Source organism: Lytechinus pictus, chromosome 11, assembly GCF_037042905.1.
Source record: "Lytechinus pictus isolate F3 Inbred chromosome 11, Lp3.0, whole genome shotgun sequence".
Lineage (NCBI taxonomy): Eukaryota > Metazoa > Echinodermata > Echinoidea > Temnopleuroida > Toxopneustidae > Lytechinus > Lytechinus pictus.
The window spans coordinates 3045339-3063402 of NC_087255.1; the positions used below are offsets into that span (position 1 = coordinate 3045339).

General features: G+C 36.0%; 1 protein-coding gene across 1 annotated transcript in view; it reads left to right on the forward strand.

Moving 5' to 3' along the window:
* LOC129270684 (AP-3 complex subunit delta-1-like) overlaps positions 1–18064 on the forward strand; it is an 80102-nt gene that overhangs the window by 43252 nt on the left and 18786 nt on the right. Inside the window, exons 20-28 of the mRNA XM_064106430.1 lie at positions 429–515; positions 6252–6412; positions 7376–7455; positions 7722–7899; positions 8443–8601; positions 11495–11614; positions 14103–14240; positions 15315–15362; positions 17767–17904. Coding sequence (XP_063962500.1) covers positions 429–515; positions 6252–6412; positions 7376–7455; positions 7722–7899; positions 8443–8601; positions 11495–11614; positions 14103–14240; positions 15315–15362; positions 17767–17904 — 1109 coding nt within the window. The remainder of the gene's footprint in view (positions 1–428; positions 516–6251; positions 6413–7375; positions 7456–7721; positions 7900–8442; positions 8602–11494; positions 11615–14102; positions 14241–15314; positions 15363–17766; positions 17905–18064) is intronic.

Here is an 18064-nt window from a genome sequence, read left to right on the forward strand (position 1 = left end):
CTCACAAAACTATGCCATGGATGGATTTGAACCCATGATCCTCTCTTTTAAAGTCCAGAGACTACTTCACTGGGTCACAACTCTTTTCTATTGATATATCATTCAGTAGTTATACAATTTAATCCAGAAAAGACATTTACTTGTATAGTCAAATAGCAGTTCTGGCACTTGTTGGCCTAAAATTGTAAAGATTTTAACAGTAATGGTCAAACAAGAAAAATTAAATACCTCACCTCTGGTGAGACAAAGTTTATAGTATGACTTATAAAGTGCCATATCCACTCTGTAGAGTTTCCAAGGTTCTTAGAGAATTAAGAAGTTGATAGAATCATGGACATGATAGAATCTACATTAAAGTTGATCACATTGATGTGAGGTATTCTCTTTATCTCCTTGTTAATAACTTATTATTGTTTTATGCTTTCAAGATGTGGAAGATGAATTTAATCAGACCTGCCGCCTTTTAGGTGGAACAAGTAGTAGTTACAAACCATCTCTTCCTGGCTATCCATCTTGTAGGTATTTTCATAACATAATTTGAAAACAAAATGCATTTTCTGAAGAGATCCACAAAGGGGCATGAGGGTAAATAGATTTAGATCCTGCATGTAACACTCAATTTTTGGGAAAAAATTTTAAAAATTAAATTCTTGATTTACAATTAGATTCCTGGCAGAACAATTGTTAATAAATGCAGCTTATAGCAATAAGTTATTTTTTGTTTCTCATTTGACTGATTTTCAAAGAATATTTTTCATTCTGAAAATATATCTGAAAATATATACATGTATGAACATTTTTGGAGTTCAGAATAAAGGTGTGTGGATAAGTCAAATATTGCATGTTGTAACTTCTCCTTTCAGATTGGGCTATCTAGCATAGTTATATCTATTTCGATTTTTTAGTATAAATTTTATACTGTAGAACATTGCTGCAGGAATATAGAGATTGTTAACATCACTTGTGATTATCTTGAGATATTAGTCAATTTGACAGTCCCATAGGCTCAATATACCACCTAGAAATGCTCTTTCCCTTGTTGAAGTTTTTTTCTTGATTCATGTTCCTATGAGGTTCTAGAACAAATTCAGCATGGTTGTCCAAATAGCAACTCTCAACAATTTTGCTAACTTGCATGAATCCAAAATGGCCGCCAGGTTCATATTGAAAACTTAACTTTTTACCCCTTGCTCTAGAATGATGAGGAATACATGTACATCTTTTTAAGGTTTTTGAGGTATGTAGAATCCATTTCTTTTATCATTTTTGCCATATAAGGTCATCTCCAGCTCAAATCCAAGATGGACTCAAGGTCAACACCATTTTGAAAAATTAAATTTTGAATCATCTGCCCCAGAGTGATGAGGAATACCTCTTTTATGGGTTTTGGGGCGTGTAGAATCCATTTGCTGTTTATTTTACCGTATTGGATCATCTTCAGGTCTAATTCAAGATGGCCGCCAGATGTCATCTTGAAAACTTCAGCTTGATGACCACTTATCCCAGACTACTGTATAACAGATCATTATAAGAGGTTTAGATAATACATTGAATTCTTCTTGAACAAGTTTAAGAAGTTTAATTGATTATTCTTAATCTCACTCGTCATCCTCTTCCTCGTGGTCTTGACCATCTTGATCTATTAAGACAAGGCTCAAAAACCTCCTCCTCGACATTCTCCATCTCAACACTTTCGTCATTTCTCCATGGTAGCACTTCCTTAGATCTGATCACATCCATCCAAAGACGTTTGAGTCACTTTACATTTGGTATAAGAAGATTGTTGTATTCAACAAGTACAAAGAAATCTCTGCCAAGGATCAAGAGAGAATGCGAAGGGCTGGTGAAGTTATTATAGACTATGAGTTCTCCATCAACAGTAATCTGCCTATGTCATCATGAAGAGCAAGAACAACTAACGGAGTATGGCAAGCGTGTTGAGTACCTTCAATCTAGGAGAGCATACAACAATGGAGACACCACTTGACTATGATGTTGAGGCAGATGTCACTATGATCTCCTATGTCTTCCAGGCTACCAGCTGTGGTCAGAAAGGGATTCATATGCTTAGTGATGACTGACATTTTTGTCCTGCTTATCTATTGGGTTTATCAGGCGGAGCTACAGTGCAAAGTACAAATATGGAGCAGTGGGATGGTACAGTTCTGGATATCTATGCACCCTTTGTTGACCTGGGATCAAAATGTTTGCAGTTGCTTGGTGTACATGCCCTCAGTGGATGCGACACAACATCATCCATATGGCAAAGGCAAGATAAGTGCACAGAACACACTAATAGTAATAATAATAATCCGCTTTTATATAGCGCTTAATACATCTGAACGACGTGTCTAAGCGCTTTACAGATATATTATTACCCCGGTCATCAGATTCAATCAGTCATTCCCGCACACAATGTGTGCACATCCTCCACTCCCTGGGGAGTATTCCAGTCAGTTGCCTGTGAGGCACTCACAGTACTGGACAAGCTACAATGACTTTCACATCCTACCGGGTACCCATTTAGCACTTGGGTCGAGAGTGGCAAAGTGTGGATTAACGCCTTGCCAAAGGACGCCAGACCGCGATAGGATTCGAACACACGACCCTCTGCTTACAAGGCGAGAGTCGGAACCACTACACCACGGCTCCTCCACTACTTGCTTGGGATTTTCCAGGTTTGTCTAATATACTTAGAAATTTAGAGACCACTACCACAGATCTGATGGAAGCAGCAAAACCCTTCTTTCTTGCTCTGTATGGTCAGCAACCAGACGTCTATGGAGTCAGCTCGCTTTGCCCTCTTCATAAAGAAAGAGAAGATCCTAAACTGAGCAATGGCCCTGCCTCCAACATGCAATAACCTATTGCTGCATGAGCTTCAAGCTTATTTACATGTCATGTTGTGGAGAGCTGTAAATCTACTGGTCAGCCCCACCTGAGGAGTCAACTGATATTTTGGATGGGAGATCCGAGATGAAATCCCTGTCATTGCTCAAGGTGACCCTGCTTGGCCTGAACTGATTGATGTAATTCACTGTCAGTGTAGGGCACATGATAAGCAATGTACACTGGGATATGTGGATGCCACAATTAGCATTTCTCCTTCTCCTGTAAGACATATTGTAACTGTTCTGGTATAAAAGTGAAATGCAATCCAAACACTGTCAGTCACAATGTCCAAGTTGGAAATGACGAAAGTATCAAGATGGAGGATGCCGAAGAAGAGGTTTTTTAAAGATTTGTTTAGATCAGGATGGGGATGTCCCTCAATACCTTGAGGACAAGTAAACTTCTCAATCTTGTTCAAATTAGAAATTTGTTTTGTGGTTTTTTTCCCCCAAAGGCTGAAAAACACCCTAAAAAGAGTTATTACTCATTCTGGGGCAAGGAGGTTCAAATTTAATTTGCAAGATGGTGTCTGGTGGCCATCTTGGATTTGACCTGATGATGACCTTATATAGCGAAATGAGAATAGAAATTGATTCTACACACTCCAAAACCCCTTCAAAGAGACATGTCTTCCTCATTATTCTGGGGTAGGGGTTCAAAGGTTAAATTTTCAAGGATGGCATCTTGTGGCCATTTTGGAGTTATGCAAATTAGCAAAATTGTCCAAAGCTGCCATTCTATGACCCCATGGGAACTTAAATCAAGAAAAAATTTCATAGCAAAGAATATTTCTAGGTTAAAAAAATGTCAAATGAACAATAGTAAGTTGTTAACATTGTAATTGCTGATCACCTCAGATAAATTGTTACAACGCAAAAATATAAATAAAAAAGATTTTAAAATCTGAAGACAAAGTGCTATACAGCACGTCCCAAAAATAATGTCCCTCTGACATAGGGCTGGATTAATTATAAAATTTTGTAGTATTCTCAAATACATGTTCATGAGTGGAAAGGTCATCTCGTGATCTAACTTCTATTAAAATGTCATTGTTCGCGCTTTAGCGGTTTTGACTACACACTCTTTTACGTAACAGTGGTGCATTGTCTATGGCATATTAACCCCCAATTTTTACATCCAGGATCTGAGCAGGGACATTTCCCTAATATCCAGGCTCATCAAATTATAAACTTGGGCATGTTCAGAAGGACAAGAAACATAAAATTAAGTTTGTTTGATAAGGGGAATCAGTGCACCATCTTGGAAAGAAAATGTGAATGATGGATGAGTAAAATAAGCTGAAAAATAAAGGGGAATCCACAAATTAATCACCCTTTGCAAAAAGGAACTTTACCTGAGAAATATTTGTTTTTTTTTTCTTTTTAAAAGTTACATTGAATTAACTTAACCACAGTAGCTTTTTAACTAAAAAAAAGTAATGAAAACAAAAGCCTGGTTAGATCATGGAGATTGCCCTGGTCAGATGAGGGAATTCCTTGGTCAGAATGTTCAAAGGGGGTTGATATGCTAGAAAGTGCAGAACACACAGCAGTGCTACATACGTGCAAACTTGGAATGGGCTGAAAAGCACCACTGTTACATAATAGACTGTGTATTAAAAACCACTGAAGCGAGACCAATGAAATTTTTATAGAAGTTAGAACATGATGTGAGCTTTCTTGTTCCATACATTTCACTGAGAATAATTTTTATTTTTTGAAGTAATTTAGCTGCATATCAGAGGGACATTTTTTTGTGACGCGCTGTATTGATGAATGGATGCACATACCCTCCTCTCTTCTTGTGTTCATAAATCAGGGTGCTAGTAACCTAAAGACATTTATCCTCATTACCAAGTCCCTCTGAGAAAACTGTTCTCTAAATAAAGCATTTTTGTTTTTATTAGCAGTCAGGTAGATAGCCATTGCCTCCACACACATATCTTTATCTGCTTACTCATATGAATTTTTCAGTGCTTTGTTGTTTTATGTTCTCTTAAATGATGTTAAATCATCTCTTTGTCTTGCCTCTGGAGGTGAATCCAAGACTTAGGGATCTAAACAGTGTCCATCCGTCTGTCACAAATGTCTTATGACACATAACTTGGCAACTGCTGGTTCAATTGCAACCAAACTTGGTGGAAGATGAAGTACATGTACCATCATGTTGCGGTGCTGTAGGAGGTCAAGTCAACAATCCTTTGTTGTAGAGTACCTCCAGGACTTTTTTTTTTGTATGTTAAACTTTGCTTGCAAGTCTCTCTTATGACACATAACTTGGCTATTAGATAGAAGTGCATTGGTTCCTTTCCAAACTGAGATCAAAAGCAGTCTCGAGCCTCCTGAAGTAAAGCTTGCAATAAGGAGAATTTGAGCAACGGCCGTTACCAGCGGTCTGCTTCTTGAAGCAGACTTAATTGTCAAGATCATTCCATTTCATGTGAGGCTTGTTTAGAAGTTATCAGTTCACCAATTATCACCTTTGGTTTTGTTCATTACTCAAATAGAATCAATTTATAGACAAAATTTGAAACTTTATTTTTTAAAGTGCTTGTTTCGAATGCATGAGTCTCAAGTGTTATGGTGAGTTTGTGTCAACTGCAATCCTGTTTGTGTGGGTTTATGTTGCCTAATGCAAGTATTCAATTTGTGTAAATTTGTCTGCTTAAAAATAAATTTTCTCCTTTATTTTTCTAAAAAAAACACAAATTATTTACGCAGGACATGTACAGTAATTATGTGTTAGCTTTCCAGTAAAGATGTAGCTAGATGATAAATGCAAAGTTACGCACTCACCCCTCCCCTTTTTGGGGGAGAATTTTATCATCATTATACTTTCAGATCTTCCATTTTAGTGAAGAATTTTTAAAAAGTTTTTTGACCGGTAGAATAGATAATGAACTTTTTAAATATATATTTTTATCTGTCATAAGCATTAATTTTGTTTCTCCTTTCGAAGTGCAAAATAATGTTTGCTTTTCTCTAGCTGCCTAAAAAAAATTATTTCAATTACATGTACTGGAAATTTGTAGTTTGTAGTATTTTATTGAAATTATATAATGTGTCTCTTTTTTTCCCCCTTTCAAACTCTCATCCCTCATTCCGTGGTTCAATCTTTCTACCCCCCCTCCCCCTGCCATGTATCCACAACTGACTTCTCTCTCCTTTATACCTTTTGCTCCTTTTCTGATTTTCCTGCTTCCCTACCTCTCTTTGGGTTTCTACGCTTTTCTGAATCTACTCACTTATCCCAAACTTCATCTGTCTTTATATTGCGCTTATTTTCTTTTTTATTCAATGCCCTCCCCCCCCCCCTCCTCCCTCTGTCATCCCTTTGATGTTCTCTCTCTCTATATTTAGGGGTTAATCTGACAGATCAGTACATGCAGCAATCCAAGCCTGGTAGCAAGAAGAAACACAGGAAGCATAAAAAGGGCAAGAGAGGGCGCCATACATCTGTATCCAGTGATGACATTCCAGTTGCTCACCATGTGGACATTGTTGGAGAAGAAATGCCAGAGGTAACCCTTAATTTTAATTAAAATTTAGACCCAATACGAGAGCATTGTGTGGTATAATTTGAAGTCTGCACTGAAACCTAGATTTTCTTGAAAAGTTTTGTACATTCCTACCGGTTAGTTACATGCTTAATGTATAAAGCTTTAAATCCAATTCTTTTACTTATACTTGTCACAAAGGTTTGTGTAAATTGAAAAAAGGTTTAACCCTAAAAGGCCCGGGGGGGGGGGGGCGGATCATTACCTATATGGTCCACTGCAAATATCCTCATTGTGGTCCCACATGTTTGAATTTGAGTGTGTTTATCCGAAGTTGAGATTGCAAGCATCATATGACCCATCATATTATGTCATTTCTCATTATTCGCCGAGTCCAAATGGCTTTGTAAAGGCCTGTACAAAATTATGATTTTCTCTCAAAATATAAGACTGGCAACACTGTCACCAGATTATGAATGAAGCCTCATGAATATGTATACATGTAAGTACTTTTTACCCTTGTCAGATTTGTGATACGGTTAATAATAGAGGGGTGAATCTTTTGGAAAACGTGAGAAAATCCCAAATTTTTCCTAATGTTTTTATAATTTAATGATTTTTTAAAGTTTTAAGTACATGAAAGACAGCTAAATGGAAGCAATAAGAAAAACAAGATATTGACTTGGATCCACTCTGTGTTTGATGCATGTAAGAAGTTTGTTGGGAATTCAAATTACAAGTACTGTTAATGAGATGTAAATTTGGGTCTTGTGCTCATGTAACAGTGATTTTGATCAGTTGATAATCAGAACTTGCAAGATAATTTTGATATTCCATGACCATTTTGTGATAGCAAACCTTTGTGCTGCAGGGCACTGAAGTCTGGATAAAAAAAAAAAAAGATATCTGTTGCAAATGGAATCATCCCATTTGGTCACCCTAATCTACACAAGAGAATTAAATTGTCTTTTGATTTTTCTTTGACAGGGGGCTGTGCTATCAGATCATGAAGAAGATACAAGAGCTCTAGATGATCCTCATAGAGCATTGGACATTGATTTAGAGAGGTAAAGTAGTATGGACTATTCCTGATGATAGTTGTGGTGATGATCATTGATGATGATGATGATGATGATGATGATGATGATGATGATGATGGTATTGATGATGATGATGATGATGATGATGATGATGATGATGATAATGGTGATATTGAATAATGATAACAAGTATATTATCTTTTGTTCCAGCATTGATTCAATACTAATATTGGGAAATGTATACCCCCACTGTGTCATAGCCATATTTGTTCACTTTTCTTGACCATTAACAGGCCACTGGATGAGAGTGACCGTCTCCCAGTGAGGGTGCATCGGAACGCACCTGAACTGACCACCACACAGGAGGAAGTAGAGGTCAGCAAACTCCAAGATAAACCAAAAAAGAAGAGATCAAAAGAAAAGGAGAGAGAAAAAGAGAAAACTAAGAAAATTTCCAAAGAGAAGAAAAAGGTACTTTTAATTTGTAATATTCATAGTTTTGTTTACTTTTATTTAACATCAATAAGATAAGTACTCACCATTTCATATAGAATTACTTTTATTTTACATCAATAAGATAAGTACTCACCATTTCATATAGAATTACCTAAAAAGTAAATTATATGCATATTATTTTTCTTTCATAGAAAATTTATTTAGGTTTTTTATTTAAATATTTTGAAATTAAGAATGTTTCCATGGAAATCTTCCACACATTCCTTACAAGTTATGAAATGTAAACTGCATAAAAAATTATCTGAAATAGAGTGTGGTACAGTGTATGTCTAATATTTCCTAACATAATGAATATTTGTAAGTTTGTCAATGTCTCTCTCTCTTGAGACAAAATAGTATTTCCTGCTGTTGCAACTATTGTTTTGTCAGGAAACACCTTTTTACAAAAATTTGTGTATCATAAAACATTTTAGATGATTTTGTCGTATTTTGAATAAATTCTTAATATCCTGGAAATTTATTCAATAAAAATGAGGGATTTATATCTTGCTCTTGTAGAAGAAGACTAAGTCAAGTAAAACTGAAGAAGGAGGAGCTCCAGCTGACCAGGATCTAATGGGAGAAGATACAGAGGAGCCTACAGTCAATGGTGCAAAGGAAGAAGCTCCTTCTACCTCTCCCTCTAAGGAACCTATCAAGGCTCCTGCTGAACCAGCGGTATGTCAATTCTTTCTGGCTTGCTTATTTTATCATGTAAATTATGATACCTTTAATCTATATATATTTTGCATGATTTTACAGTGTGTTTATATTGGTGTAAAAATGTTTAGTGTTGGGTTAAGGATGTACTGCAAAGTGAAGGGAGATATAAAGGTGGTTTGCTGTGAGATGAAAGAAAGTTGTCTAAAGCATTGAAAGTTTTTTGAAACACCATACTTTGTTTTTAGTAAGATGCATCAGTCCATCAAGAAATGCGCTACAGTCCGTAAAGAGATTAATCTGATTGGTAGAACTCAAATAAAACAATTTTTTATCTTTCCACAATCAATTTTGTTTTTACCTTGTGAGCTTTCACCTACTCGTTCAGTACTTCAGACTAGCGCTGACTCGCCATAGATGGGGTAGTATTGGTAGCGCGGCAGTCCGTGAGAATGGGAATGTACGTAGTTGTCCAGCGTCTTGGTTCATGGAATGTGCCTGGTTCTTATGGATGTGACTGGTTCTTCTGGATGTGAATGGCCTTCCTGATCCATCTTGTGTATTTATTGTCTTCTCTAGCTAGGATTGGCTATTATTCCAGTTTTTGGTGTAGTTCTTTGGGCTACATGGTCACTGATAGCTGACTTAGAAATGGTTGACTCATTCTCCTTCTTCCTCGAACTTGTGAATTGGACTTTGCTCAGAGTCTGTTTCTTCTTTGAGTTCAGACTTCCTCACTTCAAACTTCCTTGCAGTTTTTTTCGATATACACGTCGTTGCAATCTTTGCAAGGAATTTGGTACACTACCTCTGTTGAGTCCTAAGCTAATCTTTTGTCCTTTGGATGGACTAAGGACGTTGCGGGTTTAGCGAGAGGACGCATAATGATGGATACATTGTACTTGTTGAAGGTCTTTTGTATGGCATCAGATGTATCCTTTCTACTACCATTTGGCTTCTTTTGTGTCTCGGTTACCGGCTTTATCAGTTCTTCTGTCTTCTGAAAAGACGCCCAGTCTGGATAGGCACATTTCTTCAGACTATTTGATGATGTCTTCTTCAGTCTGAACATCATCTGGTTTTGAGATGATGCTATGTGCCCTGTCAAGAAGAGTGAGGTAGACTCCAACTTTCTGATACGGTGAGTCAGCGCTAGTCTGAAGAAGTCTGCAGAAACAAGTAGGTGAAAGCTCACAAGGTAAAAACAAAAATGATTGTGGAAAGATGAAAATTTGTTTTATTTAAATGCGCTACAGTCACTGTGCTGATGGTTTATCATTGGAAATTTGATAGCTTTAATGTGGTCTGTCTAGTTTGTAGGACGTTAGTATACATTCAAATATGATGTAGCATGTTGGTGTTTGTCCCGAGGCACAAAACTATTTCAGTAAAAATAAAATAACCTTCATATGGCACTTTAGAATGATAGACTCTGCATATCATGTTTTCCTTTGATTGTAGCATGTGTAGTACATAAGACAAATTCACCTGAATGAATATAAACTGGGTCCCAAAAGAACTCATCAAACTTCACAAGTGCACTCCACAAATTCCTCTCAGTCAAAATGAACAAAATTTGTATACAGTCTAGCTTCAGTAATTTTTAATAAGCACATATCATTAATTAAGAGATTGGTTTAATCACAAAGAGGCTGTAGCCCCTCAAATCATCGGTTCTGGGAAGCGTTTCATGAAAGAACTTGTCGGACATTTTATCCGACAAGTCCTGTTTTATCCGACAGTTACCATAGTAACAGTGCCTCTCAGCCAATCAAAACCAAGGAAAGTTGTCAGATCTGACATCTTGTCGGACAAAAATATTGATGAAACGGTCCCCAGGAATCCAAATTCACAAAATGGCAAAAGAAAGACCAATGAAAATAAGATGGGATTAAACAAGCTTTCCAATTTATTAAAGTTCACAGTATGACCATTGGCACTTTTAATTGAATGCCTCAATAACTAAGAAGTTACAAGAAGTTCAAATAAACATTTAAAACATACCTATTGAGGACAAAGAAGCATAATGCATGGATGGACAGCAGTTAAACAAAGAATGACATGGTATAACCATATCTCATTTTCATTGTTCTTTCTTTTGCCATTGGTTTCCGGAACCCATTGATTTGAGTTGCGCAAGACTTGAGAGTAAAAAGTCAGTGAGCGACACGGTCAAAAAAATTTGCACGGCGGATTTATCGCTAAAAATTCATTGTTCTTTCTTTTGCCATTGGTTTCCGGAACCCATTGATTTGAGTTGCGCAAGACTTGAGAGTAAAAAGTCAGTGAGCGACACGGTCAAAAAAATTTGCACGGCGGATTTATCGCTAAAAATTCAGCCCCCCCCCCCCCCCCCCCCGTTTTCTTAGGGTTAAACAGGTAGAAGGATGGAGCTATTTTACGCAACCTTCTGGCCATATATTTTTCTTGTAGTGCTGTGCATTTATTGTAAAGCACTTTGCATTTTGGGTACATAATTCACCCATAACAGAGGTGCCATCTGAAATACACAATCAGTCAAAGAAATGGCAATGATGGTGTGCTTAATACCTGTGTGCATTATAGATACACCTGTAATGTCATTTGATAGAAAGCACATGTGATCTATTCATCTTTGCCATCCTACAAAAGTTGGAAGGATTCAAACAAACTTCCCACTACAAATTCAAGTTTTAAAAAAGTAATTAATGTATGTTTTAAAATTTGTAATACTCATAAATATGCATTCTTTGTATATTATTAGAAGAAGCAATCTTTCTATTGTAGCCAATATCACACTCGACAGTTAACTATGGAATATTGACATATTTTTATAGTAGATATTTGCATGCTCACCTCTTTATTGTTTATATTTTGAAACACCCTGTAGCATGGCATTGTGAGATGTATGTATTTCTTTCTTGTGTGACAGGTGGATGATCTAAGCTTCTGGTTATCCCAAGATACATCCCAAGTCACACCCATTCAAACCCCAACCCCCACCCCTACCACCAATGGACAGGGTTCCCTGCAAAGTTCTATTGTAGACCAGGTTTGTTCTTTTCAAATCCATGTTTGATCCATTAAAGCTGTAGAAACTGTAGACAATTTATACCTCAGTCACAATTGCTCTACGGCGGTGGTACAGCGAGTCAAAAACCACCTATATGTACCTATTACAAAAGAATGTTAAAATGGCAATTTTCGTCTCGCTGTACGGCCGCCGTAGAGCAAATGTGACTGAGGTATTAGACATTGATGTTGTGGCATGTTGTTTTTTCTGCATGTTTAATTACACGGTATCTTCTTGAAAATTAATGAATATTAAGATACATCCAACACCCATTTTTCTCCATTCTTCACTTGATTAACTACTTGATGTTTCGAGAGCAACTTTTCGTACATGTATGAACTAGCTCATGTAGATGCCAATCATTTGAAACCTTGATATTTATCTTCTATTTTCTCCTTTTCTTAAAAAAAAGATCTGACAATAAGCAGAGCACTCCGTTTTCTGTGTATTTCACTTCACTTTGATTTGTTTTGTTCTGTTTTAGGGGGCCGTGAGAATCCCCCCATGTGCAATTTCTAATACGGATATTTCCAATAGGGATATCACAATTCTATGATTCAGTAGTTCAAATTGCACAGGTGGTAGATCTCTCAAGTCTAACACATTTAATGAGCGATTATACTAACCTCGCATTGACGTGATCTGTCATCTAGATCTATCTTTACAAATCGGATCCTATTCTTTACAACATCAAAAATTTAAGTTGTGAGTAACTTGTAACTTAGATTTATTTTAATTCCTGTTTGGGGGGTGACTTCCACCTAAAAACGTCTAGGGTTTATTCCCTTGGGTATATTCACTTGTACACTTGTGCTGCCAGCTAATGGCAAGAGAGGCAATGGGAGACCTTGCTGCCTGCCTAAACTTATGGGGAGAATTCTATCAGTTAGGCCTCCAGGCTGTTGATCTTCCGGTTCATATTATTAATTTATATTTCATCTTTTTTTCAACAGCTGATAAAGTTTTGATGATTTCTTTATTGTGATGTATATTTAAGTTATACATGTAAATGAATACTTTCTCACCGAATTTAGACTTTCTAAGAAATAAATGCATTTTCTGTAGAGATCTGCATTTTCAAGTAATTTCTGAAAACGTAGGATATAAAAGATATATACTGGTTGTAGGCTGTGTAGTGATACTAAGAGGCTGCTGTACTGGAATAGGCAGAGTAGAAATTAGATCTTGAAATAATTTCTGAACTGTCCAAGTTTGCCTCACAGTCACACACACACCACACACCCATGTTAAACATAGATTTTTTTTTTTTTGGGGGGGGGTTAATGATTTAAGATGAAAAATAAATAAGCACACATTTATATTTCTATGGTGATGTGTGGGTGTGTATGGGTGTGAGAGTGTAAAAATGTATTTTTTCAAAACTTAAATCTAATTTCTAAATATCTAATTATGACAATGCTAAACATGTGCCAGCCAGCAGGAAAAGTTGTGCTGTGCAATGAGGACACCATTTTCTATTCATTTTCAAATGTTGGCAGGCTTGTTAATCTGAATTCTGATAGAAGTTGTATTCATCTGCCCACCATAGGTGTTGCCAGAGGTATTATGTTATCCATTGGTCCTTCCCGTATTTGCTCTCAAAATAACCCAAGAAGCCTTTGATGGATCAATTTCATATTTTGATTACGTGCTTATGGGAGTAACATTGACCTGCTTTGGGATATGGAGGTGAGATACTCAAGGACCTGGCAATGGAGGAGGCATAAATGTTGACCATGTGCAGTTGAGAATTCATCTAGTATTATTGACACTGATCCTCTAAAATATGACCCTGCTGTTGCAATAAATCCAACCTGAGTTGAACCATTGAAATTTTGAGCTAATGATTTTATGAAATTTGCTTTGGCTGTAGTTGTTTTGATAGAACAGGAGCACATTAGATATAACCTTTAAACCTAACTTTTAGCCTTACCTTTATCGTAATCCTATCACATTATTCTGATCCCTAAAAGCATACCGGAACCTAGCTCTAAACCCGATGGGTGGTATTCTTAACCCTAGACCACACTTTTTTGAAGTGCTTGTTGTTATCTTATTAAACAAATTAAAATTCTAATCCTCCTGCAAAAAGTTATTCAAAAATTGTGTTGTGAAATGGGAAGAATTGGATAAATAGATATATGAGTTTATAATTATTTTGATTACCGGTAAATATATGGTACTTTATTTTGCCATGAATTAGGAAGAATCGAAGCCCAGCATTCCGTAGAATTGTTTAAATTCTTGTTTGGTCTAGGGTTAAATCTAGGGTTAATTATCACCCATCGTCTTCTGAAAAAAAATTCAAGAGCAACGTAATAAGTAGTAAAATAGTATTTATTTTATAAACACATGAAAAACCCCAAAATCATTGAAGAAAGAAGTATCAGGTCACCCTTGGGATCACCTCCCATAAGTTCAAGATGATTGGATTTATTATTAAATTTGCTATTGATCCTAATAACAGAAGCCCTCCAAGAAACATCGCAAGGACAAGAAGGGAAAGAAGGATAAAAAGAAGAAGAAATCAAGCAAGGAGAATTATGAAGCAGTAGGAGAGATAAAAGACATCTCAGTAGAACAAACACCAGATCCAATCATTCCTGTAAGTCATCATGAGAAGGATGATGAGGAGAAAGAGCAGCAGAATGATGGTGATGAAAATGATGATGATGATGCTGATGCTGATTATGATGATGATGATTGATGATAGTGATGGTAATGATGATGATGTTGTTGATTGATGTTAGTGATGGTGATGATGATGATGTTGTTGATGATGATGATGATGATGATGATGGTGATGATGATGATGATGATGATGGTGGTGATGATGATGATGATGATGATGATGATTGATGATGATGATTGATGATAGTGATGGTGATGATGATGATGGTGGTGATGATGATGATGATGATGATGATGATGATGATGATGATGGTGGTGTTGATGATGATGGTGGTGGTGGTGGTGATGATGATGGTGATGATGATGACGATGATGGTGGTGATGGTGATGATGATGATAATAATGGTGATTATGATGATGATAATGATGATAGTGATGATAATGATGATGGTGGTGGTAATGGTGATTATGATGATAATAATGGTGATATGATGATGATAATGGTGATGATGATAATGGTGATTATGATGATGATACTGATAAGTGATGATAATGATGATGGTGGTGGTAATGGTGATGGTGGTGGTAATGGTGATTATGATGATAATAATGGTGATATGATGATGATGATGATGGTGATTATGATGATGATGATGTTAATGATGATGATAATAATGATGGTGATGATGATGGTGATGATGTTGATGGTGGTGGTGGTGATGGTGGTAATGACGATGGGGTTTGGTGGAATAATGAGGTTTAGGAAGAGATGATGATAACCAATAATTCTCTATGAACTTTATTTCATGAAAGTTGTTTGGACTTTGAGCATTGAAGTATGAATTAAAAAACAAATACAGTTATCATTTCATTGTATGAGGAGTTAAAAATAGTTTTGAAAGCATTTTTAACCTTTCTCCTTTACATGTAGAATAATATTACTCTGAATCAAATTTCTTTACTTTTATGTGGGATGAAATTTGGAGATAAATGCAATGTACCATAATAGTCTTGGTAATAAATGTTATTTGCTTTAAATTTTTTTCAGGCCATGTCAAGTTATAGGCTTCTTGCTGAGAATGAGTCTATTAAGATGGTAAGTGATCACAATGTCTTGCTTTACTTCCATTCACCTCTTTCATTCTTAATTCAATTATTTCGCTAAACTTTTGACAGAATGGAACCAATTATAGAACTTTTCGTTTTGCTTAAATGAATGAATGAAGAAACGTCATCACACAAAATGTTCATAGGCATGGAATACACCTACTGATGAACAATTGCACCTAGTCCCTATTTAGTAATCTATTTAGAATTTAATAATAATAATAATAATGGTGGCTACTTATACAGTGCGTCCCAGAAAAAACGAAACCGAGATTTAGCGATGATTTATCATAACTTAATCATAAATACAATAGACAAATGACCTACCAATTTAAAGCTTAGAATCTCCTCTATCATCTGAAATTACTTAGATTATTTATTATTCACGCATGAGTGAGCAAAAACAATTTGAAGAGGGGATACCAAAAAGTCACTTGGCAGGCTGTATCTGGGTTTCAAAAAGAAAACCACAATTTTAAAAAATTCAATATCTGCTCTTTAATTTGATACCTCAATTACAGAAAATGGTCAAGAAATAACAAAGTTCTGGCTATTTGAAATAAGGCTTGAATTTCAATAATTTCATAAAATGAAGAGGTTTTCACCGGTTTCCCACAGAAGCTATCACACAGTTAACAAAAGACTTAATACATGGCTGATCGTCAACAAAACGGAGTGTCGAGTGAGTTTAAATGCTAGCCTGTAAAACCTCTTCATTTTATGATTTTATTGAAATTCAAGCCTTATTTCAAATAGCCAGAACTTTGTTATCTACTATTTACTAAATCTCGGTTTCATTTTTTCTGGGACGCACTGTATAGTGTACAGGTCCACCTATATGGTGCTCATGGCGCTTTAAAAAAGGCCCTGTTGTTATTATTACCTCGGCTAAGCTAAAGTTACCCTTACTATCTATGCATATATCTTTAGTATTCATTAACTTTGAAAGCATCAAAACTCAATATGCTTCAGCCAAAAGCACTGGTCAAAATTGATGACATAATGCTACAAATTTACAACATAATTATGAATTATCTTCTCCTTTTTTATTCATCAGGAAAATGAAAGGGCAAGTCCATCCTAACAAAAGGTTGAAATCAATAAAAAAGAGAAAATTAATCAAGCACACCCCCCCTAAAAAAAAAGAATCAAAATTGGATTGAAATAGGTAGTTAAGACGTTTTAAAGTTTTGCTTAATTTCACAAAACAATTATGTGCACATCCTGGTCAGTATGCAAATGAGGGGACTGATCACATCACCAACTTGCATTTTCTTTTGTATTTCATTATATAATACATGAAATATCTATTTTCTCATCATGCTCTTGTAAAACAAAGTTTTATTCCTCTCTGAACACGTGGAATTACCATTCTAACATTTTGTGGTTCAGTCAAGAGGATCCTTATTGTCAAATCTGGAAAAATTGAAATGTTGTATGATTCAAACAATAACAAACAAACTCTCTTATTTACATATCACTGAGTTGTGCATATAACTTTTCTGTGAAAATAAGCGAAACTTGAAAATGTCATAACCTTATTTTACTCCCGATTTTGATGAAATTTCACAGTTATGCTTGTTTTTTCTTGATTTTTCTTGTTTCAAATTAACATTTTTCTGGAGTGGACTTGACCCTTAAGAACAAAGTCCATTTAATTTTTGTTTTTAGTCTCAATAATCTCCTCTACATTTAGTGTTTGTAGGAATAGAATAAAGTAGAGGGAGTGGGTGATTTCTTTGAGTGTCAGGTGAATCTGGCTACACCTGTGTTCGGGGACTTAACATGATTTAAAACCTGTATTAGTACTACTACTACTTTTGTGGTTTGATTTTTTTTTTTTTATGCCCCCACAGACGAAGTCCAGAGGGGGCATTAAGCGTTGCCCCTGTCCGTCCGTCCCCCCACTTGGTTTCCGTGCAATAACTCGAAAAATATTAATGGATTTTAAAAACTTTTGGTGTGTAGGTACATGACACCAACATACAGACTAAGTTCGAATTCGGAGTCCGCAGGTTGAAGGTCAAAGGTCACAGCTCATTAAAAATGTGAGTTGGTTTCCGCGCAATAACTCGAAAAATATTTAATGGATTTCAAAATTTTTGGGTGTGTAGGTAGATGACACCAAAGTACAGGCAAAGTTTGAATTTGGAGTCCTCAGGTCAAAGGTCACAGCTCATGTATGTGCGAGTTGGTTCAAAGGTCTAAATTTGTTAATTATATATATGCATTTTGGTTTCTGCACGATATTAAGTTCAATTATATTGAATGAATTTCTGATCGCGTAAAGCGGGGACATCTGTGTCCTTTGGACACCTCAAATTTCTAGTTTTTATTTGAGTCTTGGCTCTTGTATGATTTAATTATGCTTTTGTGGAATGTTATTTTGATAGACATATGAGACAAGGGTAGATCCAAAGCAGAACTCTCAAGTGGTCATCTCTGTCATCTTTGCCAATCTTACTTCATCACACCTCAAAGCTTTAGAATTCAACGTTCTTGATTCTCTCAACACCAAGCTTATACGAGAGGTGAGTTGCCAGGTTGAAGACATTCCAGTTACCATGAAATCCATGTCATTTTCACAAAATTTAGCACAGAGTTACTTTAGCACCTAAATATGCCAGATATTTCATGTGCTTGGTTCTTTGCTGTGAAGCTTTGAAGTTTACCCAAATAAAGTTTCTTCAG